We start from the raw sequence: 26672 nt of genomic DNA on the forward strand, positions 1-26672 counted from the left end.
TGTGACACTTGCTTATCCACTTGTTGCTTTTCGTTATCTTCCGCTCTGCATCGTCCATCAAATTAAACTCACTCTTGTGCATGGAATTATAGCAGCGTTAATATAAAAGGCACTAGCACCTCTGTTAAACATTGTCGGTGTTTCAGGTTTTCTTACGGTTTCCCTGTAACCTGGTGAACCGGATCACCAGCCAAATGGCCGACGATAGGGGATGATGCAGCCGCAACTGTACCTGTACCCGCTCAGCCCCATTTAAATTTTGAAAAAAAAACAAAATTTTTAAAAAACATACTAAACAAAACTTACAAAAAAATTTCCAAACAGAGAAAACGTTTTTATTTACTAGAGCTTTCTTCTCGTTTTCTTCCGGAAAATGTCGTTCACTTTTCCAGCCAAGACCGCAAACACAACCCCAGCCCTGCAGAGGAGCAGCTCCTATATCAGGGCCAACTCTAACAAATCTTACTCCTATAACAAATCATAAAACAAATAGAAAAACTCACAGAAAACAAACAAAAAAATACCCAAACAGAGAGAAACGTTTTTATTTACAAGAGCTTTCTTTTCGTTTTCTTCCGGTAAATGTCGTTCCATTCTCCTCTATTTCATCGCAGACAGTAAACACAACCTCATTCAAGATCGAAAAAAAAAACAAAAGATTATTAGCTAATTGATGAAAATAGAGATATTATTTATATTTGATAATAGGCAAGTTAAAAATAAAAGTTTATCTCTTAGATATTGAGTTTTTGAAAATAGTCAAACATTTATATAGTATTGAAAATCTCCACTTCAAATCTTCTGCCAATGCAAGGGGGAAGAACTTTTATAGTGCAAACACAGATTCACAAGCAATATAAAAGAATACCAACAAAATATAATATATAATGGCTGATTCCTTTGCCTTGCTCCTGGCTCTCTTTCAATAGAAAATTTATTATTGTTTTTCAATAAAAAAATAGCTTCCTATTTGTATTGATCACATTCAAGTACACTAAAGTTTATTTTCCTTTTAACACATTCTTGGTATTTGTCTCCTTGAGAGATATGTTAAACAGATTTTCCTCGGCATGTACGAGTACTTATAATACATCTCAAAAGAAAGATTGTCCATCCTCTGATTTATCACAAATATAACTCACTTATCCAAAGAAAATCATTCACTATGCAACTTCTTAATGCTGTTGCGAAGCTTGGATGCGTTATCCTGCTGCTAAAAAACACTTTGCCGCAAGTTACATCGGCCTTTTCCTTACATCGCCTCACATACGAGCATGGTCCAAGTACCTGGTCATAGAAAGAAAACACAAACATTTTGGAGAGAAATATATTTATTTTCTTTTTAGCTCCATACACTTTTTCCAGAGAAGTTCGATACACTTTTTACAATAATAATCATAAAGCTCCTCAAAATAGCCTTCAACTGCTGAAATCACCTCTTTATTGTTGGGAAATCTTGAACCACCGATCCATTTTTTCAAGTCTGGAAACTGAAAATGATCCGGGACGCTAAATCTGGTAAATAGAGTTCATGAGGTAGCAATTCAAACTTCAATTAATCAATTTTGGTCACTGCAATAACGGATGTGTTAGTTACTGCATTGTTTTGATGAAACAACACTTCCATCTTAGCTAAATGTGACCGTTTTTGCTTGATTTCTTCGTTCAAACGTCACAATCAATTCGCATAATACTCATCGTTGATAGTTTTTCTTTTTTCAAGATAGTAAATAAAAATTATCTCACGCGCATCCCAAAAACCCGATGTAATGACCTTGCATGCAGATGGAACGGTTTTTGCCTTCTTTGGAGCTAGTTCTTCCATGGTTTTAATTGTTTTAAGTGTGAAATGATGAACCCAAGTTTCATCCATGATTATAAAACGGCGCTAAAATTAGGCTTTATATCTGTGAAGCATTACCAAACACTCGATGGAAACATCTTCACGGCGTTTTTTTTTGTTCCATTGTGACCAAACGGGGCACCTATCTTCCGCACAGCTTTCTCCAAATTTTCATTTAATATGCGATATACAAAAAAGTTTTGCATGGCCTAAAACGTAAAATTCAACCATCAGATGACATCTTTTATCAGTCATATACGAGGTTCGTCAAAAAACATGATTTCCACCCAAGATTAAGGTACTTTTATTTTTTACAAAATCGAAAATTACAATTTAAAACTATTGTCAGATATCCAATATTGCCCTTCTGCCATGGAAAAATATTTTTGGGTATAAATAAAATACATGCATATGTAAATCTTGTTCATATTTTATTGAAAGACATGATATACTTTCGGTTCATTATTAAGTTATGCAACAATGTACATTGCAATTGAATAGTTTAATTTTGCAAATGAAAAGTTAACTAATAAGTATTAAATAACATTCATAACAATATAATGAATCCTTCGAATAATTATTTTTCAATATTTGAACAAAAGATAATAAAAAAATGGAAGTAAAATAATTTATTTTTTGTTTCAATTGACTAAAGCCTCAACATATCCACCATCTCTTTCTAAACATTTAGTGGTTCGTCTATTAAATTCCCTTAATACATGCTTGATTATATCTGCAGTAATTTCCTGACATGCCTCTGTAATTGTCCTTTCCAAATGATCAATATTTTGAAAAGGACTTTGCTGGTAAACCCTATGTTTTAAGTAGCCCCATAAGAAATAATACAGAGGGGTTAAGTCTAGAGATCTAGCCAGACAAAAAATGTGCGAATGTCTGTGTATTACTTTGTTATTGAAAGTCGATTCAAGGTATTCCCTCACAGCTACTGTGGTATGGCATGTAGCACCGTCTTGTTGGAACCATGCACGTTGACGGTTTTTCAGGAATAGTTCGCTAATAATCTCTGTCATAATCTCTTTCTTTCAAAGTTTGCACAAACTGGGGTTTGTATGGATGATAATTGTTATCTTTTATAACCGTTATTTCTTGTATTTTATAAAATCTAACTAGCGATTTGACGTTTGCTGTCAGTGGATCCTAGATCGTTCCTAAATCGTTCTATACGCAAATGGCTAATCTCCTAAATTTTTCAGAGCAATGCTGATACAGAGAAGTTAATAAACCCCAAAAAAAAATAATTTTTTCATGGCAGAAAAAATTTTTTTGATAACAATTGTCAAAAATGAGTACAAGTACTTGACTCTTGGACTTTTTATGAAGAATAACTTTTCTTGTCGTCTTTTCAAAAAGATTTCTTCTTTTTGTTCCCAACTTTAATAATACTTTGCTCTTTTTGGATTTTCTAATGCAATTGATATTGAAAGATCAGCATGTTAGCTTCCAAGACATCGCTAATGCACTAGATGTCAATTAGAAAACAGTTTGGTATCATTAAAGAAATGCTGGTCATAAAAAAATCTTTGATGTTTGGTTCCCGCATGAATTGAATACTTTCTTCAAGCGTAATAAAATGGATCCACTTCTCAAAAAATAATATTGATTGATAGATCGTTAAGCATCTGAGTGTGATAATGAAGTAACACAAAAGACTACTAAATCGAGATTGACGATTTACGTGAAATCCTTAATCTTGGTCAAACAGTCAATTCGATACTACACTATCAACAATTCACCATATTACAAGAAGCGCCCCCAGTCTGTCAACGCCAAAACGTCTGTCAAAAATCCACCATATAGCCCCAATATTGCACCGTCTGACTATAATCAGCCGTTGTCATTATAAAACGTTCTTGATGGAATAAATGGAAAATAATGTGGCTAAGTTTTTTCCCACTAAACCACATAAATTCTTCACCGATGAAATTATGAAAGTACCAATAAAATGGCAAAAGGTACATGGTTAGTAATAATACACATTAACTTAAATGAACATCGATTTTTAGTAAAGAAAAATTTGAATTTAATTTATTTAAGTCAGAATCAGAAAATACTTTTTATATGTCTCTATCTTTTGAAAGTGTCTATTTTTCTCTAAAATAATCATGTGAATCAGCTTCGATTAAAAAAACAGAAATATTATGATAATAACCCACACACCAAAGGTTGAAAGAATAGACTACCCAATACAACTTCGTGTTGTCTTCAATAAAAATTTGTATAATCACATTAGTAATTAACAGTAATTGAATTATAATTAAATAAATTGGTATGAATATATATATCAATTAATTGAAAACATATAAATATGGTATCATGCATGTCATTATTAAAAAAGTCGCACACCATGTTTCGGGATCTTCTAGTTTTTGTTATATTTGCAACAGCAACTTCAAATCCTTTAATGGAGGTATGTTTTAATATTTTGAACTTTATATATATATATATTCATTTATTTTACTTAACGAAGGAGAAGAATTCCATAATATATCATCTAGAAATTACAATTACAAAATTCCAAAGTTTTTAAAGAGCCCCAGAATTTTTTGTTGCCAATAATAAATGGTATTCACATAAAAAACTAATCTAAGTGAAAAAATAAAACAATAAAGCACTGACTGACAACTTGTATTTCAATAACAATTAATTGGGCGAACAAATGGAAGCGATGGCTTTGCATAGTTATTCAAGTAGAAGTCAGCTTGTAAGGGTTGATACAACGATGGCATATTGCGAGCCAATAGAATGTGGAGTGTCAAGGTTCAGTACTATGCCCTATTTTGTTTCTTCTATTTATAAACGATATTGCTTATCTAGACATCACTGGTAAAATATGTCTTTTTGCAGACTACATTAGTTTCTCTTGGAGCAACCCTGATCTCACGGCACTTGATAGGACCCTATCTACTGACCTAATCACCCTACAATAATGGTGTGATTCTAATATTCTCTGTTACAACGTTTCTAAAACTAATGTTTTTTATCATATAAAAATACATTGCTGCCTTTTTTATTAAATAACACCACCACGTCGTTGAATCTGTAAAATACTTGGGGCTCGTTGTGAACAATTCCTATAAATGTGAGTTACATATTGCCACGTTATCTAAAAAATTAAGTTCACCCTGATTTGCGCTGAAATCAGCGGCTATCCGCTTAGGAATGCTGAGCACCACCTTTAATCCTACTTCACGTTCAGAATTAGTTGAGGGCTAAATATTTTACAATACAAAAAATGCACAATCACTTGCCAATTGGAACCAAATCGATATTATCTTTTCCCGCATTCCACAATAATTTGTGGATTACAGGATAGTGCCTTCTACTCTATAAACGACTCTATTCTAATAATATTGCTTAATTCCGGACATGCCGCATACTAGTTTAATTTTTGCTATGGACTTTTATACGACTTATATACTAATTATTACCCATTACTATTACTTATAATTTTGTATCTTTATTTAGTTATTTTTATGGTTGTTGTTTATCTTTTACAAGCTTTTGTCTACAAATTGTAACAATTTTTTGACAATAAAGCATTTCTCTCTCTCTCTCTCTCTCTCTCTCTCTCTCTCTCTCTCTCTCTCTGTCTTCACTGAAAATGCAACTTGTACTTAAAATAAAAAAACAATAACACATTTGAGCAAACAAATTAAATGGGAGCGTTGGCTTTGCATAGGAATTTTAGATAAAATTGGTTCAATACTTGTCAAGTTCCAAACATGAAACTAAATTTTTATTTGTTAGTTTTTTTTACTCTTACACAAAATTCAAATTTTTTGACAAACCTCGTATACTGTTTTGAAAAATAGATATCTGATAGTTGCATTTTAATATTTGGACCATGCAGAACTTTTTATCAAGTATAACTTTTTTTCATAAAACCCCTAATAAAAAAGTTTTCCATATGGTTCCAATTTAAGTAGTACTTCACCATTTTAATTCTTATATAATTTTTTTGAACATTTATGTTTCAGATTACGGATCCAAAACTGAAAAACTTAACAGAAACAATGCACAAAGTATGTGTAGATAAAACCGGTGTGCCAGAAGCATCTATAGAGGAAGGTAAAAAAGGAATTTTAGATCGTGACCCAAAACTAATGGTACATATTTGAGTTATTATTATTTTTATTTGAAGAAAAAGTTCTTTGTAAAACATAGAATAGAATAACTATACACCGGCCAAAAGTTGTTGGTAGGGTGCAGAGTACGAAAGCATTCTGAGATTATGTCTATCTGATACCCGTTTATACTGCGCGTCGGCGAAAACGGGCCATTCCAAAAATTTGAAAATTTATCCAAATTTTTATATGTAGTTTATTTTTTATTTCCGAAAATTTATAAATTTATTAAGTAACAACACTTTCAGTTGACATTACAATAATTGAACAAAGCACACAAAAAAAGTGAAGAGGTTTATTTTCCAAAAAAGCGTATTGCCACCTCAATATAGGATGCGATCTGAATGTTTGCTTGAGAAAAATTGGTCCATCTTCTTCAAGGTGCTCCGTTACCATTCTTGTCGTATGCGGTCGATCATTATCTTGCATTAGCAGAAAACCATTACCAATAAATCCAGCATATGGTAGTACATAATCTTCTAAGATTTCTACAGCATATCGTTGTGCCGTTACTGCGCCTCTGACAGTCACGACAAGGTCCGTGTATGCATCAAAAGAAATACCTTCCCAAAACAGTACGCCTATACGCAACCTGTGGTAATCGAGTACAGGCAGCATACCGTTCTCAAGCTTCTGTACACCTTATTTCTACCATCTTTGCCATACAGGCACATTCTATACTCATCCGTGAACAATACCTTTTGTTTTGTCTACAAGCATAATCAAGTCTGCGCCTTCTGTGAGCTGGGTAAACAAGAGTCCTCTATTTGGAGTGCAAGCTGTCAAACCACTTTATTTGAACCTTTGTCGAATAGTAGACGTACTAACTGATATTCCGTGAGCTTGTTGAAAGCCAATTTGCGATCCATCCAAGCTGTTCTTTTCGTTTTCCACCCGTACCGGCCGTCGCTGGTGAGAGCCGGTCGACAGAAATCTCTGGTGTGTTCTTTGTGATCTTTCGATAGATGACAGAAACGACAGTTGACAAAGACAACACAGCAAACATGACAGATGACATCCAAGTTGGCAGTAACGACATATGATATTGTATCATAGACAATAAGACAGATAATGGGTGCGATCATAGAAAATAAACACACACAACATTTGACAGATGGCGGAAACGACAGAACATGGGTGAGACATCACAGTACAGACTGTTCTTTTGACTCGTTCCAATATCCAGCAATATTTCAATCTCAACAGTCTCCGATATTTTTCATCCATGGCATGACTATGGAGGCTACTTTAGTACAACGAAACGTCTAAAACTCAAAATCACTTGAAATGTTACAACGCAAACGTTTTAAATCACAATTTTCATTCACTCGTAGTGTTTGACCAGTAACCAGCAACTAACAATTATATCGTTTACTTGGTTCCGAGTTGTTTCTCCTTTGAAGAGGGCCGGTGTGCCTGCTTCTTATACACACTAACCCATTTCACTGAATTAATAAAAATTATTAAAAATTGATCATTTCGCAAATGGGATAAGGTGGCCCGTTTTCGCTGACGCGCAGTTTATTAATATTGCCGTTATTGTTATGAAAAACTAAATATTTATATTATAACTTTATTATAATTTATGGAAACGTTGGTGACATACGAGGGCTGCTAATTAAGTTTTGACAAATAATAATAAATATTTATAATTGGATATGGTTTTATTGATTTTAAAAATATTCTCCATTGAGATCAATACACTTTTGCATGAGATTGAACAATTTTCGAAGCATTTTTTCCATTCCATCAATTCGATGTTTTAACTGTTCAAAAACGTTTGTGTGAGAGCTCGCATTCTCGTGGTGGAGAATTATTCATCTTCTGGAATTGATGGCCTTGATTTTTTCGCACACTTATGGCAAATGGTGTACTATTCAGAATTGACCGCTCTACCTTGCTCTAATGGAACAGTGGCGATGAGCTTTTTGTACGAATAACGTTTGTTAGTTTTGGTTCGTCTTGAAGGATCCATACAGTTGATTGTTGTTTAGTTCATCGCCGGTCACGATCTTGTAAACTTCTTATGAAGCACTGTGATTGAATTTTTCCAGCATTTATTTGCACCAATCGACATAAGCTTTTTTTTAGTATTTTTCAATTCTGCTGTATCCGACGCGAACAAATATGCAATATTGTATGTATGCGAGTGGAACTAATGCCTATGTATGCCTCAATTTCACGGTATGTTACTTGACGATCTTGCAATATCAGTTTATGCACATTATCGAGGTTTTATGGCCCAACAGCCGATTTTGGTCGACCTTCACGCAAATCAACTTTTAGCGAAGTGCAATCATGATTGAAATCGGAAAAACAGAAAAACACGGTGGCTCGTGATGGTGCTTCTTCACCAAAAGTCGAAGCGAGTTAATGGGTACCCTGCTGTTCGTTTAATCTACGTCGAAAGTCAGAAAATCATCACACGAAAATATTCGCTATTTAATTCCATTTATTGACCAAGATTAATGTTTCAAGTATTTGTAAATAATTCAAATGCACTCGTATGACAACACGTTCTGAGTACGTTCACCATTAAAAATGTCAAATTTCATGATTACAATGTTAGATTTGGCATATTCACATCGGTGTTGCCATATCTCAAAACTTAAGTAGCAGCCCTCGTATTCACTGTGGTTAACGAATTAATTTCAAATTTGTAGGAATACTGGACCTGCGTATGGATTACATCTGGCTTGGTAAGCATCAAATTACCATGTTAATCCATTTATATTCTACCATCAGTAACATTTTAGGATGGCACTTGGTATAGGAAAAATTATCGTACGCATTTCACGAATCCAGTCCGCGCCATAGTTATTGCATAAATATTATTTACGCAAGTGAATGTTGCATACAGAAAGGCAACTTTGTCTATTCAAATACGAGTTTAAAGTAAGGGTTTTTCGGAAAATATGGTTTTCGAACGTCCTGTTCGATCTACAAAACACTTTTTATTACTTTATTTTCGTACTTTCAATTTTTCCAAGGAATATTATTATATCTCTGTGATTTTTCTTTGTTTTGATTTGACACTAATTTTTAACATCAATGAGCTTTTACATAATTTGTTACAAAACCAAAAATTTCAAAAACAAACCATGCTAATTACTGCTGCTCATGAGAATTAATAATAGATAAGGGGAATTAAATATTTACCCATGATGTACTAGACTAGAAATACCCTAGCAGAATAATGATTAATTTTATAGAAAAATCGTACATGGCTACTATCAGAAAACTATTATTAAATAGTTTGCAACCCCCCAAAAAGTGAAGAAAAATTTGTGCCATCTAATGATTTAAAATTCTATATTTGCACCCCTCTAAAAACCGAGAATACAATGATTATTTAAGGGCGGATCAGCCGCTACAATGGGCACGGTTTTTTCTCTTTCTTCACTTTTTTGAAAGGCTTAAATTGCTTAATAATATTTTCTGATAGTACAAATGAAAACGCAGCTAACCATTAACGATTTTTCTATAAAATCAATCATTATTCTGCCAGGGTACCTATATCCGGTATATATTAGGTCAGTAAGGATCATAAAATATGGCTATGGAACGATTGCTTCGATCAGATTCCAAACAAAAATGTATGAATGAATAAATATTAACCCGATCATAGGTCCCGAAAAGTCCTATAGATCAAGATATAGTCAATAGATATAAAAACTTGATGGAACTGAAATTTTGTGAATTCACGGAAAAGTTGATCAGCTATGTTTGTATAAAACGTTTTTTGTTAAACCACTAAATCGATCAATACACTTCGATCCGTGGGAACGTGACTTCACTATTATTTTGATGACAAAAATTTGGTTTATATCAAATTCCTTACTCTCATTTTGCAGATGGATCAAAAAGGAAATATCGATTTCGAGCTATTGCATGAAATGGCCCCATCGAATATTGCCGATTTATCAACAAACCTGGTTAGAACTTGTCACGACAAAACTGTAGGTAATGCTCAATTTAAATATTATAGTATAACAAACCTAACAAGAAATTAATCACTATTTTTCAAAATATAATCTAAATGTATACAAAATCTCTAGTCACAATGATTGTCATTGCCAAAGCGACTCCACCGATTATCAATTGGTAGTTATGCAAATAAATCGTATTTTATTCCTACCTTTACCTCCATATCCCCATGTTTCTACTCGTAAAGTGAGACAAATAAGATATTGTAGAGTTAAAACTTCCGATCATTCTTGGTTTTTGATCGGAATCAAAGGATTCGCAGTAAGACAATGTTTGAACACAATGAGTTCTTAGGGAAATTGCACGACTGTGTGGACATTCACTTCGAGTTTTTTTTAGGTAACTTCGTCGAAGCATCAAAACGATTAATGTAGAGTATCCACCAAACTTTCTTCGTTACTTGCTTATAACTTCCAAACAACTGATAATTGGTAAACTGGTAATTTTTTTGCCAAAGATATGAAGAGCATTGAGTCATACTAGATATATAGGTATAAGGGTTTAAACTTTGACTTTTAAAGAATTTCACGCTCATAAATAATAATTTTAATACAATAATTTAATAGAATAAGTAGAGCTACTTCTTTCATATCCAGAGTCGGATAATGGACTAGTGCAACTAATATTCCATCAGTAATATTGTAATATTGTTCAATTTTATGTATGATTTACTGTGTTTTCCTAGTTTTCTGAATGACACTATTTACGGCCTCAAAGAACAAGTGAAGAACAACCGTTTAATATCACTCATTTAAAAAGAATTATTTTTTTAACGTTTCCCTTTATCGCCTGACTAGTTTCGATGTTATTACGTCTCATCAGAGCAAATCTTATGATACGGCTATGTAATCTATCATACACAGGGCTTTTGGCTTGTTTAAACCTTTTTCTATTGTTCTCTACAGCTTACTGTTATATATATATATTGTTTTCTGTAATAATATTTAAATGAGCATACTAAATTCTAGATAAATTATTATGTTTTATTACTCTCTCGTTAATAAAAATGGACCATAGTTATACGACTTATCAAACTGTGACCGTTACACTTCTGGATTGGTTGTTTTTTGGGAATTCTTATAAATACCGATTAGAGCTATTCTTCCGGTAATTCTCCCGTGTTGTATACAGGGTGTTTCTCAATTTATGAGGAAATTGCTCGTATGAAATTGAGATGGGTCTACTCTATAGTAAAATTTCTTCAATCCACCGCTTTCCGAGATATTACCCTTAAAAAGTGGTGACTGAAATTGAGCTGTTATTATTTTTTTGAAATATCAGTAATGCTAGAAACTTGAAATTCTGTATTTTTCATGCACTCGCAAAGGACTAACTATGGGTATTTTTTCAATATTCCTGTTACATTATATGAAATTATCGATCCCTACTTTATTTCATATCAAAACTTTTTTTTCAAGATATAGTATTATAAAATAAAATTATAAGTTAAAATCCTTGTTTTATTTAGAAATATTTTTCATTCTTGAATTTTTTTAAACCAATAGCTGCAGAGAAAAAGTTAATAACATAATTTATAATTTTTTTAATAAAGAAGTAAAATGTAATACGATTCACTCCCGTATAATGTAAGTAGTTAGCTCTTTGTGAGTGTATGAAAATTACACAATTTCAAGTTTTTAACATTACTGAAATTTGAAGAAAAAAAATAAACACTCAATTTTAGTCACCACCTTTCAAAGGTGATATCTCGGAAAGGGGTTGATTCAAGAAATGTTATAGGAAAGACCCATCTATTTCATACGAGCAAACACCTCCTGAATTTTGTCACGGCAATTTAGAAACGCACTGTATAACATCATAATATGAAAAATTTTAGTCTACGTCTTGTATTTTAATATTTGATACAAATTGTTGAAATTTATTAGTTTTTAACTTGGTCGGATAATTTAATTCTATTTTTTGTAATTTCTTATTTTTGCAGGTGAAAAAGTTCTTACCACGTTAGTTTTAAAGATGACTAAATGTATTGCAACCACAGATTTTAAAGTGAGTAATCCTGTCAAAAAATAGTCTTTTGAAAAATCTTATAGTCAAATATGAAAGTCAATTGTTTAAAATAAGTAATCGCATTTTTTTCTTTTTCAGCACTTTTTAATATTCTAGCTAAAGGAGAATATCATTTATTTAGTACGTAAAATATTTGTCCAAACATTATATACTAATTCTCTTTGTTTGAATAAATAAAAACCCAAAAAGGAAACCAAGGATTAATTTTAATATTTCCGTAGTCATATCCATAATTTTGGATTAAATAAAAAAAAGAAATCTCATATCAATATGAGCTAAACTTCCGTCTCAATCCAGAGTATATAGAAAACTCTAAGATCCTATTTTCGGGGAAATTTGTGTAGAAGAGGTTCTTGGAATTAAAATAAAATTTCTAACTTTTATTTGCTAATGGTACTTATAGAGCAAAATCTTATGATAAATAAATGAAAATCGAACAAGAAACCAAGGACTAATTTTGATAGTTTCGTAGTCATATTTGTAATTTTTGATTAAATAAAAAAAAAACGGTCAATATGAGCTAGACTTCCGTCTCATGCCGATGACGAATGGTGTTGAAGTTGGGTGTGTAAGTTGAGGTGGAATATAAAATTGCTATACCAATGTAAGTCTTTGACCATTATTGTTTTCTCTCGGCACATCAAATCCGTAAAGACCGTAAATCCGTAAATGTTCTTAAAAATCCTTAGAAAAAAAAAAAGATTTCGGATAATCGCCGAGATAGAGGGACATTTATTCTACTCAATCTAAAACATGTGAAAGAAGGTACACGAATACGCACTGATGAGTGGCGTGCTTACAACTGCTTGACATAATACGGTTATCTCCATGAGACAGTGTCATTTCTGGAAAGTAAGTGGAAAACAGGATTCCTGAAATTAATATTTTTGTAGATGAATAAAAGTCTGAGATAATTTCGAAACTAAATATATTGCTCAAGGAATATCCCATTTGATGACATGAACGTATATACAAAATGTTAACATATGTTTTTCTATTTAAACCTAACGAATACAACAAAATACTGATTATGATAACACTGAGTATGTATTGAGTATTTTCATAATTATTTACTGATTTGATATGAATCAATTATAAAAGAAATATTAAATAAACTGCTTAACTTACACGAAAAAAGCTCGTCTAATTTGAGCAGTTCGAAAACAGATATGATATCAAGATATTTACGTTATGATGTACACATTATATACAACATAATATTTACAAAGGTACTGAGTTACAATATACTATGATTGATTACAAAATGAACCAGATTTCTCTTTTAATTACAAACAAATTAAAAGTAAGAATATTCTCATACGAATATAAAGAAATGGAGTATAGAAATAACAATATATTAATTAAAAATGTTTTCAGAGTTAGGTTTCTTCAAATACATATTATTTCTCATTGTGTCAAAATATCCTGCAATAAAGGTGTTCAACGGAGTTTTCTCGCAGTGATTATTTGGCATTTTTTATCTATTTCACTTGAATTGAAATCACTGTTTAAGCTAATGACACGTGTCGTGTTAACACGCATTAACACGTGATACATAAATATCTATTACGTTATTTTATATACATCTACCGAGAACACGCTTTAACACGTTATAACGCGTGTTTTCAATATCTACGTTGGTCAGATTTTCATCAGAAGAGTTACAAAGTGTTGTGGGTTATATTCACCACCTGTGCCGAGTTTAGAAATTCGAAAATAAAATGTCTTTTTTGGCACTCCATCTTGATCCGAAAGCATCACATAGTAACGTAGAAAGTCAAAGTGAAGACAGATGTATGACTATTATTACTGAAACGATAGAGATGAAGATCATGCAACGAGCAAATCTCCTAATTCGCTTCCTTAAATATAAAGGAAACAAAACGATCTTGATACACCAAATGTTTATTCTTTTTCTAGACCACCTTCAGGCAAAAAAACAAGAAGTCAATGTGTGACTTAGTGGATATAATGAAATCAAATAACCTCATGAGGACTCAGATCCAACCGCCACATCAAACTGCAGTACAAACTACCAGTGATGATATCGATTAATTTTTCTTAAGTTTAGCTAAAACTGGAAAAAAACTTTCCTACAATAAACAAGTTCGTCTTAAAATTGGCATAAGTAACTTAGTGTTTGAAGCAGAATTGAGAAACATACCACCAGTTGTAACTGTAACAATGCCGCAACCTTCACCAGCTCTGTCCTCGATAACTATCTACTCGAATGATTCTGAAAGCGTTGTACAGAAAGTTCCATTTCCAATACATTAATCAATTTTACAAATATTGTAGCACAAGCAACCAGGCCTAGTTTATTCTATTCTAGATGGCATTTTTGAGGTAATACCGTGTTCATTTCGTACACATGGCGGCTCCTAATATCGGATAGCTTGAGGTCCCTAATATCAGATAACAAACACATTGGTGTTCAACATACTTAAATTATATCAAAAATTTAGTTACATTCATATTTTTTTGTAAATAAAGAGCAATCTGACTCATTTTGTAAGGGATGATTATCAACTATTACTGAACTCTTCTATAAAACTTTATACAAAAGAAAAACCTGAATATTTAAAGCAACACAAGATATGTCGAAACACGTTAAACAAGTATTAAGGGGGTATTCTGGTCTAGAATTTAGACTGTTTTCAAAGCTTAGACCCTTAAAAATATGTCCTTAAACAGATTTTAAAAAACTCGCATTATTTCTGGAGATACAGTAAATTTTGTGACGTAGCGTCTGAGCCGGCGAGTGGAACGATTTATTCTACTAGAATTATTTCTCAAACAACTTTTTTTGAAGTGGTTGACGTGATATCTCAAGTTCTATTCCTTTGAAATTTGGTGGAAATCTTTTTTATATATCTCTCTTACGCGTATGCCTTGCATTTCAAAAAATTTCAATTTGGAGTATTTTTTAAAAATTTAAATTGGTCAAAAAAGAGGCAAAAAAATTAATAAGTCGACGTCATTTTGTCAATTTTTTTTGGCTAAGGTTAATGCGATAGCAACATCTTTACAGATTAAGAATTTTCCAAAATTTTTGTTCCAGATTACTATAAAGACTGTAAACATGTCAACCAGGGTTCAATTTTTTACATTAGTTTCAAAAATGCCTAAAATTTAAGCTTCTAGACCAGAACTAACCTAACCATTTAAATATAATAAGTTTCTAAAATTCAACATATTCTCTATATACTGTTTAAAGTAACAAAGTATACTAAACACAAAAACCGAATGTATAAAAACCGTTCTCTTCATTATTATAAAACATACAAAAATTTCTCCTCAAACTATGCGGAAAAGTATCAGAACTGACCGAGGTTCTCGGGTTTCCAAATTATGACAATAAAAGTGATAAAATATACTATTCAATTTAATTTCTATCATAGAAATTGTTATATCAGAACTAGAAAAACGGAGTTTAATAGAATATCTCTAAATTCACTCGATAAAAAATTTTGAATGGGTTAATGGACATCAAGATGGAAAGTAGAACAATAAAAAAAAACACCGATATTTGGATGTAAATAAAAAACTTCGAGGGTTGGAATACAAGTCAAGGCAACTATTTTAGTATAGTGAATATGTAGAGCAACACATCGATCCGTGATAGGTGGTAGTAGTGCAGTGAGGGCTGTGGACTCAATCATTTGGTGAATGCTGTGCGAGATAGAAGTAACCCTGCAACGTTGGGGATGAAAAGAATTGGAGCACTCATCGACATCTGATCTTATTTACGAGATTAAGGAGCCAACGTGGTAAGCGGTTAACATACAGTGCCTTAGACACCGTTAGCAGCGTGTGACAGTAGCGGGGAACTACTTTGAGAGTTTTTAGACACAAGTTTGTCATGTCAACTTTATGTGTACTATATTATCATTCTTTTGAACCATAATACCTTGTATAGAACCGTAATAAATTAGAGGTTTACGATATTTTAGTGCTATTCATTCTCCACACATGTAGTTAAAACGTCGTTCGATCTGTAAATGTCACATTTTTCAACCAGACTGGTATTATAAAAAAAACATGACTTTTGCACCAAGCCTCATAATTTGCAAATATTCGTATATTGATTAAATCACATTTTATGTTTTACAACAAACACAGTTCAAGTATTTATTTGAATAACACTTATCAAGTTAAATGAAAAAATGTATGATAATTCATACTTTGAAAAGGCACAGCATCATCGAAAGCCCCAAAGCGAAATTACTTACTCCAAATTCAAAGCAAAAATTATTGGTTTTTTATCATAGTACACTTATCACCCTATCTAAATGGTTTCTGTTTGATATGGTTTATAAAATAACGAATTTTGAAAAAAATATATATTGTTAAAAAATTTTTAGCAACAGTGATGGTAATAACAGAGACTCTGCAATCTGAACTACATTATACATTAAGAAAATATGAATCCTAATAATTTTTTACCACGTGAGTTTATGTATTAGAGTATTATAAATTTTTAATCTTGTCTAATTAGTGACAATATTTATGCTTCCACAATATAAAAAACATGACAGAGTATATGAAAAGTTATATTGTTGGAAACAAAAATTAAAAGATTGGACTGGTTTTGTAATGAAGGGGATACCTTCAATAAAACTATAAAAGATGGTGGCACGATTGGTGAGCGTCATCTTCTGGCGCAGTTCTTAGTAATTGCTTCTGAAATAGTCAAGGACTAGTCTAACGAATACATAATTAATACTGAAAGACAATGTATATAAAGATGGGGACATAAAGTTACCAATGGGCAAAATTGTCGAAGCATTAAAGATTAACACTGAGCTAATGTGCTCATACAGAATTCCATCTGGGTCGGATTTGGATTGTAAAAATTATGAAAGGTCGTGGGAGACCTTTGACGAATACAAAGAGCAACATTTAGCGAGTGGGAAGTAATAATGCTCCAAGAAAAAGCAAATTGGTTATACAGTACATGCAATTGCCCAAAGTTTCTCAAAGATTATATTTGCAAGCATCTCGTTGAATTGGCAATTCGGCTTAAGCATGTCCAACCCCCTACAGAGGTACGAGCTATTCCTATTGGCATGAAACGCAAAAGAAGACGTCCAGCCTACGCTAATAAAGCATCAATTGTGCAGTAAATTATTACAGAAGACTGTTTCTTCTCAAGATTTTTAAAATGTTTATTATTAGTTTTAAAAGGACTGATTTTTACGTTTGTTTTCAATAAAGGATAATTGAAATTGTAAGAGTTTTATTTCTTAACCTTTGGTTGAATAAACGCTAAAGAAAATCATTTTTTGGTACTGGTTAATTAATTTAGAGACATAAAAAGCTTATAATAATAAAGGGTAAGTTAAAGATAAGCCATTAGTAAATTGTGTGTTTAGTATGAATATTAACAACAGTTCCAGAAATTCAGCATCAGAAATGTTCAAACAATGAAAGTGACATCATGAAAATCAGGAAAAAGACTGATAACAACCAATAACTCATTACACATTAAGTTCCTTGAATATTTCTTTGATTCTAATCTATAATGAGTTCAATAGGTGGATTTTTAAAAAATCTTTACTTAAATAAATGACTAAATCAGAAATTTGATTTTACATGGTTTTGCCGTGAACCTATTTTCAGTGTAAACGAGGGGATAAGTGAATTGAGTATCTGATTAAGAGAAAAGACCTGCTACATCTTAGAAAGTATTGATCATACAACTTTGGGAAACATTTTTTATACATAAGAGAAACCTATATAATTATTTTACAATTTAAAGTATTACTTTGTTACTTCTAAAACGTTAACAATAATGAGTATAAAAACGTATTAATAAAGTGAAAATGGCACTAAGGCATTAACGACAATCAGTAAACTAAATTAAATCCTTAGAGCTAAGTTAAATTCGACATACTAGTCATATTAGAACATATTCAATAGTTTGGCACATTGAATTATAATTAATTTGTAAAATTCATTACTTGTTTTTCTCAACTTATAACACAAAAAAATGAAAACTATGAGAATAAAAAAAATTAATAACTCACATATAGTCTAAATATTGATTGTCAGTAGAGAATATACAATACATCCACTTTAATTTGCACTATATGGGAAATATATTATTATTAATTAAAAAAAAGTTTTGCATTATGTAAAACAAAAGTTATAATCATTGAAATTTTTCAGTCATATGTATGTTAAAAAATTCGTTTTTCGCTCAAAAGTGGAGTAACCTCAATTTTTATAGAAACAAAAGTAGTTATCATTAAAATATATTTACAATTGTAAATTATAATGAAATATGAGAGTAGCATCCTAAAAAAATAATTCTTTATATAATTGGGACACTATTTCAGTAAAATATACAACATAATGTTAAACATGTTAAATTGTGATTGCGCTTATCAAATATTTGATAAAAAAATGAGTTACTTGTTTCCTTTTTGGATATATATATCTATCTATATATATATATATATATATATATATATATATATATATATATATATATATATATATATATATATATATATATATATATATATATAACAATTTTCTATATTATTAAAAATGAACGTAGATACAATATAATTCATATTTTTAAAAATACATGTACACGACTGAACAATATTGATAAGTGATGCCTGTATTTGAAGTATTACACTATGCAGAACTTTTTAAGAAGAATAACTTTCCATAATTTTAATAATAAATCCATATGCAGTGAGTTCAAGTGGACATATAATTTTTAGAGCAAGTAAAAAAATGTTTAAAATTACTTAGTACAAATAACGTCATTGAAAAATAAAAATTATTTTGAAATATATTCATCTAATATCGGCAAATAATTTATCAGGAACAAGTTTTATAAATTTTTCTAATTAATAAATTTACTATTTTAATTTCACTTTGATCATTTTGTTTCTCATTGTAGCGAGATTAGCCTGCATTCTAGGGAATTATTTGAATTTTGAAAAAATATTTAATTTCTATGGTGGAAAAATTCTATTTTCTTACACCAACCAAACCTTTCAATCAGAAAGCTTCACCATGCCATAATTAGAGGATTTATATCAGAAAAACAGAAGTCAGCAAAACGGCAGAGCTCAACGTTTACGCTCAAGGTCTATTAACCACCTCAACGTACAGGACTGACACCTTCTGAAGTTAAAGCCACAGATAGAATCCATAATCAAAACATCATAACGACCCTTAATATGAAACTGATAAAAACTCAAATTAAAGAAATAGAGCTCCTTTGGTTTTGTTATGTTATTCAGTATTACCTTATAAAACACGTCACGGTAGACCGCAAGTGAATTGTCAAATAATGTCAAAAGCGGAAAGAAAGTGGGGTCGAGTGGAATCAAGCTCTTAATCGGAAAAATTGTTAGTCTTATTCCATACATTTACATGATAAGGTAGTTGGTAAGGTAGCAATTTTTATCTACGGATGGCAAATGATGGTTAACAAAACATGCATTATGATATTTCCTTAACATCAATCAAGGATAATATTAATAGAATAGAAGCAATCCTATTCTATTTTTATATTACCAAGGAGGTCGTAGTAGCTCTTTTGAGAGCTGGATTTTCAAGTAATGCATAAAAGTATAAAGTATAAAAGTATAATCACATCAACCTTTCAAGTAATCTTAATCGGAATATGCAAAAATTACAAAATCTTTCTAAATCGGGCGCTTTTTTTTAAAAGCACGACCCCAAATATCAAGTCACGATCAATTAATGTTTATCTCGAAGCTGGATTTTATGCCCGATCCACACTCTCTACAAAAGGGAACGCGAGTGCGATAATGTGAACGGTGCGCTCACGTCCCTGTCGATTTTTCGGATAAGTCAAAGGACTTGACGGGATGAATACATAATAAATGGAGAGTGTGGATTGCTAGCACTCCTGTCCCCTCCACTCGTCGATACGTTCGTACCATCGAAGACCAGGATGAATTATGAAATGAATTATCAAATGTTTGAAATATCGTCTCTAACGGTTAGAAGACGTTTACATGGAGCGGAAGAAATAGAAGACCAGCTAAAAAACTCTTGATTACCAGTGAACATGAAGTTCGGATATGAAAGATTAAATCAATAATTGGAAATGGGTTCTGTTCTCCAATGAAACTAGAGTTAGCCTTAAGCTCCAAATGGACGTGAGCGTGTCTGGCGAAAGCAAGGAGAAAGGTTTGCCAACTGTAATATCTCTCCTTAAGTGCCTTTTGGTGGTGGCTCTAAAATGGTTTGGAAAGAATTCGCTTCGATGCTCTTACGGAATTGGTCCCTATACGTACGAGGTCTACATGTGCCCAATATTACTTAGGCAACATTATTGTCGAATATGTAATGCCTTTTGCTCCGTTCATTGAACCGAATTTTTTTAAGCAAGCAGGACAACGCCCGTCTTCACGTGGCTAGACAGGTTATTGGATACTTACATGATGTCAATATCCCTTTATTAGAATGGCTACCTAATAGAACATCTATGTGACTATCTTAAAAAAAGGATTCGAAGTCAGAGTCTCTCTGTTTCTAATCACAACCAACTCATAGAGGTCGCTATTGAAAATGTGAGAATATACCCCAAGCTTTTGTTGAACATTTGATATCAAGCATGCCGCGACGCAGTGATAAGAAGTAGAGGAGGGCCTACGCGGTATTAGGGTTTACCTATATGCATTTATTCTCTTTTACTGATTTTTTTCTGTTTCAATTTTGAGGTATGAGCTTAGCTTATTTATGCATTTCCAGCAAAAACAAACTTTTATGGAAAAAATACGGCAAATTAAGGTTATGTTAAGGTCATATTCGATTAATTTGTAGGTGTTCATTATTATCTCAATGTAACTTAGTTTTATTTTGTGTTTATATTGTAAATATTTAGATTAATTAAACTGGTGCGTTTAATTTCTTTTTCAACTACCAATTAGTAAAAGGCCGACTTTTGGAATATTAGTCATAACAATTATTTCTACTGAATTGTCAAAAATTATGATTTGATTGATGGAAGACTTCCACCCATCCGAATTTACATTTATATAGACATAATTCTGAATCTGATGATCTACCGCGCGTATTTCTTGAATTATATCTCTATTTTCACCGTTTTCAACTTTTGCATTAGTCTAAAATTCAAAACAAAAATAATATCGTTCAGTTCTAGTATAATTTACTAATAAAAATCATGACCACTGTAAAAATATGGAAATCATTTGTTCCATATCACAACAAACCTTTTAGAATTGTAGATTCTACAATGCTACATAGACCAGGGTCGATCATTTTTGTAACTGAAAAAAATTATAGTAGAATGAAATCTATTAGAGGTTCGGGTAGTGGGTGGTGGCGAGTTTTTCTGGATAAAAAATGTTTTTTTATTTCTGCCAAAACTCGAAGTTCTACAGAAAATGAATGGTAGAGTTGTAAAGAATCAAAAGATCTACAACTATTGTTTTTAGTTTTATTCATGTTTTATCTTTTAAAACAATTTTTTTTACGAAATTTGTTAAAAACTTACCGTTCTATGTTTTAAACACACTGTAAGTGTTCTGATTTAAAATATTTATTTTTTTACCCTATTTTTATTTTTTTAATGTGGTGGGTTTTTGTTTGTTGAAATCCCTACTTTCTGATGGTATAAAAAAATATACAATACTATGGAAAATTATTTAGAAAATGCAAAATAACCAAAAAAGCTCGAATCTTAAATATCTTTTTCATTATGGACAATTTTGAGCTATTTATTAAAATTTACACTTTTATTACTTATATATCTTATATTGATAATCGACAAAAATTGCAAATCTATAGAACATAAAGATTGCAAAAACCATGCGAAAATAGTTGTTCTAAATATTAAAGTTTGGATTTAAAGGAGATTTCATGTAAAAATTGCGACTGCTGCCATTGTTTTTAGTAAAATAGTTAATTTATTAAATTCTTATTACATTTATGTCATAGAAAATCTCATAAAAGTAAGTCGTAATGTTGAATTTACATACTTTATACTGATTACGTTATGCATTATAATATTTTTAAATCCAATAAACTTGTTATTTAGAATTATCTTATCTTGAATTGTAATTACTTATCTATAAGTTTTTGTCTCTTCGATGGCGTTTCATAATCTTTAGATTGCGCTATTATTTTTAGTCTGCGTTGATACTTTATCCAGACTTTCATCTGAATCACCAACTCCCTCATAGTTTTTGTCTTTTACATTGGAGCATTTTGCAGAACCATGACAATTTGAGCATATATTTGTACATTTTTTGAGTAATCAAAGTGCAAATTTAAACAAATAAAAAATAACATTTTTACCTTAAAAGCTCACCCCCACCCACTACCCGAACTCAGATCGTCTCTCGATTTATTTTCCCTTCATTCTTTTTACATTCTCTGCCTAATAGGTTTTATCCTACCATATTTTTTTCACTTTTTATTATTTTTGATGGCTTCTGCTCTGGTCTAACAAACAATTATAGGAAAGAATCAAAGATAGTTTAAATTGTTAAATAAGACCGTTAATTCTAACTATTACTATTCAGTTCATGAAATTATGATGGGAAAAAATATAAATCTTAAACATTACAAAACTTCTATCAGTTCATTCCTATAATTGTATTCTAATCTAAAAAATGTTTTTTACCAACAAATTGCTCTTTGTTAAAATACCTTACTCAAACACAAATTTCCATATCTTCCATTTTGATGACTGTATCTGCGCTCGCTAATTTCAATAATGTCTTCTTTATTCTAAGTGCCGGAAGTCTGACATTAGGATTTTGATGCCAACATTCTTTCATAAGTTTCGACATCCCAGCTAGTAACTAAAAATAATAATTTTCTTTAGATGTGGTTCTTAACCTTTTTAAGTCTGTTACCGTTATGACCTAATTAGAGTCACTGATTTTACCCCTCCTCCCAACGTTGAAATCAAATAATATACAAATACTTAGATAGGCTTTATTAAACATAAAAAAAAATAGCACATAAAAAATTTACTCTGAATTACAGTCATAAGCTAGGTAATTTCTAAAACTCGGAAAACATAAAATAAATTTATAAATTTTAGTGTGAAGGTTGGTACTGTTTCATTTTTACAAGTTTGGTATTATATTAGGTTTCCTCTAACTTAAAGCACATCTCAAATCATGTTCCACATTGAGAAGATTTCTGACCTTAGTTTTTAGTGTCAGCAAAGTTGAGAAACCACTTTCAAACCTATAATTAGTAGCAAACGATACCAAAATTTTTAAAGCTCTGGCTGCTATGATTGGATATTCAGCACCTGTTTTTTTCCATTCTACTTTTAAAGTGCAATCTTCACTAAATATTAGTAGTGATCTTCAACGTTATTATCAATGGTTGTATTATAATAAATTAACAATGAATATAGAAAAAACTGTATATATGGTTGTACAACAGGTTGGAAAAAATAATCATCAATAATGGTGATAATGGTAATAAAAATAAATGATGTTATATTAGAAAGAAATACTTAGGGTTAAGAGTTACAGAAAATCTGACGTGGAAATTACATGTGGAAAACATAATATAAACAGTGTCTTGAATATTAGGTGTTGACTGCTAACGCTAGGTACCTTCTGTATAACAGTTTTATTGAACCACATATAAGGTACCTTATCCCATGCTGAGGAAATACCACTGTAGCACTAAATGATAAATCACAGAGACTGCAAAATAAAGCAATCAAAATTATATTTGTGTAAAAATATAACACACCTAGTAACTCACTATATAAAGACTATCCATTCCTAAACATCTACAAACTAAAAAAAATGAGCAAATAGAACTCATACATAAAATACAGAAAAACCTAATAAAAACTGATATTAAATTAAAACAAAATCAAGATTACTACAATTACAATCTGCGGAAAAAAGAAGCACTTAGAAACAATTGTTTATGTACAAAAAAGCTCAAAGCTCTCCAATATTTGCAAGTATAACTGCATATAACAGTGTTTTTAAGTCAGAAATAAAGGAAAGTCAAAAAACTGTGTATAGAGAACTTAAGAAGCTATTAAGAAATGGAGTGAAATAATAGAAAAGACTAGAATTACATTATTTATTTGTATTCTGTTATGATATTTGATAATTTAAGGCCTTGATGCCAGATTATTGTTATCTGTTTAGAGGTGAGAAATAAATGTTTAAAAAAAAATGAAAATATTAGATTACATTGAGGAGAAACAATAAGTTAATAAGGGGTCAACTACATTGAATAGGGGATAATAAAATAGTAAAAAATACGGTAGATCAAGTTAGCTACAAAAAGAAGCCAAGGCAAATCGAAAAAAATTTGGGACATTACAATACTACCAAAATGTTAGTGAGATTTTATATGCTAAATCATTTTTAGAAATGATATTACATACCGTATCACTGGCCCATCTGTTGGGTAAATTAGGACGTTGGCAATCAACACACACAACTTTTCTCATATCTTCAAAACTTGGATCACTAGGTACAACGTCATAAAAAGGTGGTTTATAATCTTCGGCAATGCCATTACTGATTGTCCTCCTACACATCTCCCAAAACACTAATCCCAGAGCATAAACATCTGCTCTCCTAAACGAATCGAAATGATCCATTCGTATCCTAAAAAATAACATTCAACATGTAAAATTGTTAAGTTTTTATTAGCTTCTATAACATGATTCTTATTTGAAAAATGTACCTTTGGATATTTAATGAAAGAAATTAGATACAATTGGTACAATGATTTAAGGCGTGGAAGAGCAAAATATTCAAGGGGAATTTGTTTGTAATGTTTGTAATCAATAAATAATATTTTCTAGTATTTATTCACTTAATTATTCAATTTATTTCAATTGATCTACAAAAAATTTATACATTTATTATAAAAAAATTTGTTTGTATTGATTGTAATCAAAAAATAATATTTTCTAGTATTCATTCACTTATTTATCCAATTTATATTAAAGGATCTATAAAAAAACTGAACATTTATTATAAAAAAATTTCTTTGTAATCAATTAATAATATTTTCTAATATTCATTCGCTTATTTAATCAATTTATATTAATTGATCTATAAAAAAAATTAATATTCATTATAACAAAATGTATGTCCCTTTTTGGTAAAAGCCTCAATATATAGTCCAGGTTACCAAGGCTTTCACCTTCGATTTCCATGAACCTGAATCGATTTTAATGAAATTTTGACATCATGTGGGGAATACCTCAAAAATCAAAATTTACTCTACACCGATGTGTGCTTTTGCCATAGAGGTAAATTTCACCCCAACTAGAAGATGAAAATTTTGATATAACCGCGGACATTGATAGAGGAACAAATTTTTAAGCAAAAAATGTTCTTAGCATTTTTCTCTAAAAGCCCTAACTGCTTCTTCGAATGTAGTGGCGTTGCATCTGTTTGCAGTCAACAAAAAGTCAAATACTGCAGACATCAGTAGCACAGAGTGATCTTGATCCTTGCCAGTCTTATAGGGATTAAGGAAACTAATTGCTTTAGTAAATTTGAACACTAAGGGGTATTTTCCAAAAGTTTGGAAACCATATACATCTAACAGTTTCTACAATCCTTATGAAAGACCAACATGTTCTCATCTTTGACTCGATGACTTCAAAGCCATTCCTTTTTAAGTTTGGTTATTTCTTGGAAATGTCTGTCTTTATAAATAGGAGTGCTTTGAAAAATTTCGCCTGCAACGAACCACTTCATTAAGTTATTCAGAACTGAAATCAGGTCTTCATATAGAAATGGAGTTAGGGGCCAACCAAAATTTTTAAGGAATGTTTCTAGTTCTTCAGATAGAGACTGAAAGAATGCTAGTGCAACCAATAGTAGATTATTATCTATTGACTGATTTTTTTCAGAAACAGGTATGTTTTCCACCCATCGAACAGAACAGAATTTTGGATGGAAATCAAAGCAACCAACATTTCTTTTTTATGTTTTAAGCGATTTTTATTGTCTCAAACAACTTTTTAAAAATTACTCCGAAAAAAATTTTTTTTATTGCCCACTATTTTATTTACATACTTTTTTAGTAGAAGAATGGTTTACATCATGTTTTGCTGAATGGTTGACTATGATTTTTTCTTATAGATACAGAATTTGTGAAAAAAACGACTGTTTATGCGTTTTAAATATTTTTAAACATATGTTTTAAATGTTTTTAAATATATGTTTTAAATGTACATACAAAACGTTTAAAGCAAAACAACCCTGACTTACAATACCTGAAAACTAATATGAAACATAAAATATTCGGTTATGTACCTTAATCGCATTTCTTAAATAAATAAAGCAAATTGGCAGGTAACCTTGCACCAAATCTAAACTTCACTTTAAAATAATTTTGTAAAAAACAGCATGAAACCCTAATAGCGTCAGGGGAATCCCAAAACTGGTGTCAATACCAGGCGCCATCAGAGCCCGTAAGTTAGGCAACCAAAGATACGTGTGCCCATAAGAGTGCAGTTAAGAAGGAGGTTCAAAATGTTGTTTCGGTACGATTTTTAAAATCGGTCGAAAGGTTTTTAAGCTAAACCATAACCAATTAGCTATACCTGGTTGACACACTCAAAATTAGTGAAAATTCTCGTTTTTCCCGGCTCTGCAAAATTCCCGTCTTTTTTCCCGGTTTTCAAGGCTCCT

At 31.2% G+C, this 26672-nt stretch overlaps 2 protein-coding genes across 5 annotated transcripts in view; one reads left to right on the plus strand and one right to left on the minus strand.

The window, feature by feature from the left end:
- Positions 1-1919: 1919 nt before the first annotated feature.
- LOC130894374 (activin receptor type-1) overlaps positions 1920-26672 on the minus strand; it is a 33265-nt gene continuing 8512 nt past the window's right edge. The window contains exons 6-8 of one of the 2 annotated variants that reach the window (XM_057801153.1): positions 24401-24626; positions 22675-22829; positions 1920-2052 (exon numbers count right to left, since the gene is read on the minus strand). In XM_057801153.1, the coding sequence (XP_057657136.1) occupies positions 22680-22829; positions 24401-24626 (376 nt within the window). In that variant the 3' untranslated portion in view covers positions 1920-2052; positions 22675-22679. Of the gene's footprint in view, positions 2053-22383; positions 22830-24400; positions 24627-26672 lie in introns of those variants that run through there. The other variant, XM_057801152.1, reaches the window with a different exon arrangement.
- On the plus strand, positions 4181-12196 carry LOC130894377 (uncharacterized). Of its 3 annotated transcripts, none has more exons than XM_057801161.1 (6): positions 4181-4271; positions 5842-5970; positions 8652-8687; positions 9843-9951; positions 11918-11982; positions 12058-12196. In XM_057801161.1, exons 1-6 carry the CDS (start codon positions 4182-4184, stop codon positions 12058-12060), a joined length of 432 nt encoding a protein of 143 aa, XP_057657144.1. In that variant the 5' UTR covers position 4181; the 3' UTR covers positions 12061-12196. The 3 variants fall into 3 exon arrangements, with proteins under 3 accessions (XP_057657144.1, XP_057657142.1, XP_057657141.1); XM_057801159.1 differs by having other exon boundaries at positions 12082-12196; XM_057801158.1 differs by having other exon boundaries at positions 11918-12196.

Source organism: Diorhabda carinulata, chromosome 5 (assembly GCF_026250575.1).
Source record: "Diorhabda carinulata isolate Delta chromosome 5, icDioCari1.1, whole genome shotgun sequence".
Taxonomy (NCBI): domain Eukaryota; kingdom Metazoa; phylum Arthropoda; class Insecta; order Coleoptera; family Chrysomelidae; genus Diorhabda; species Diorhabda carinulata.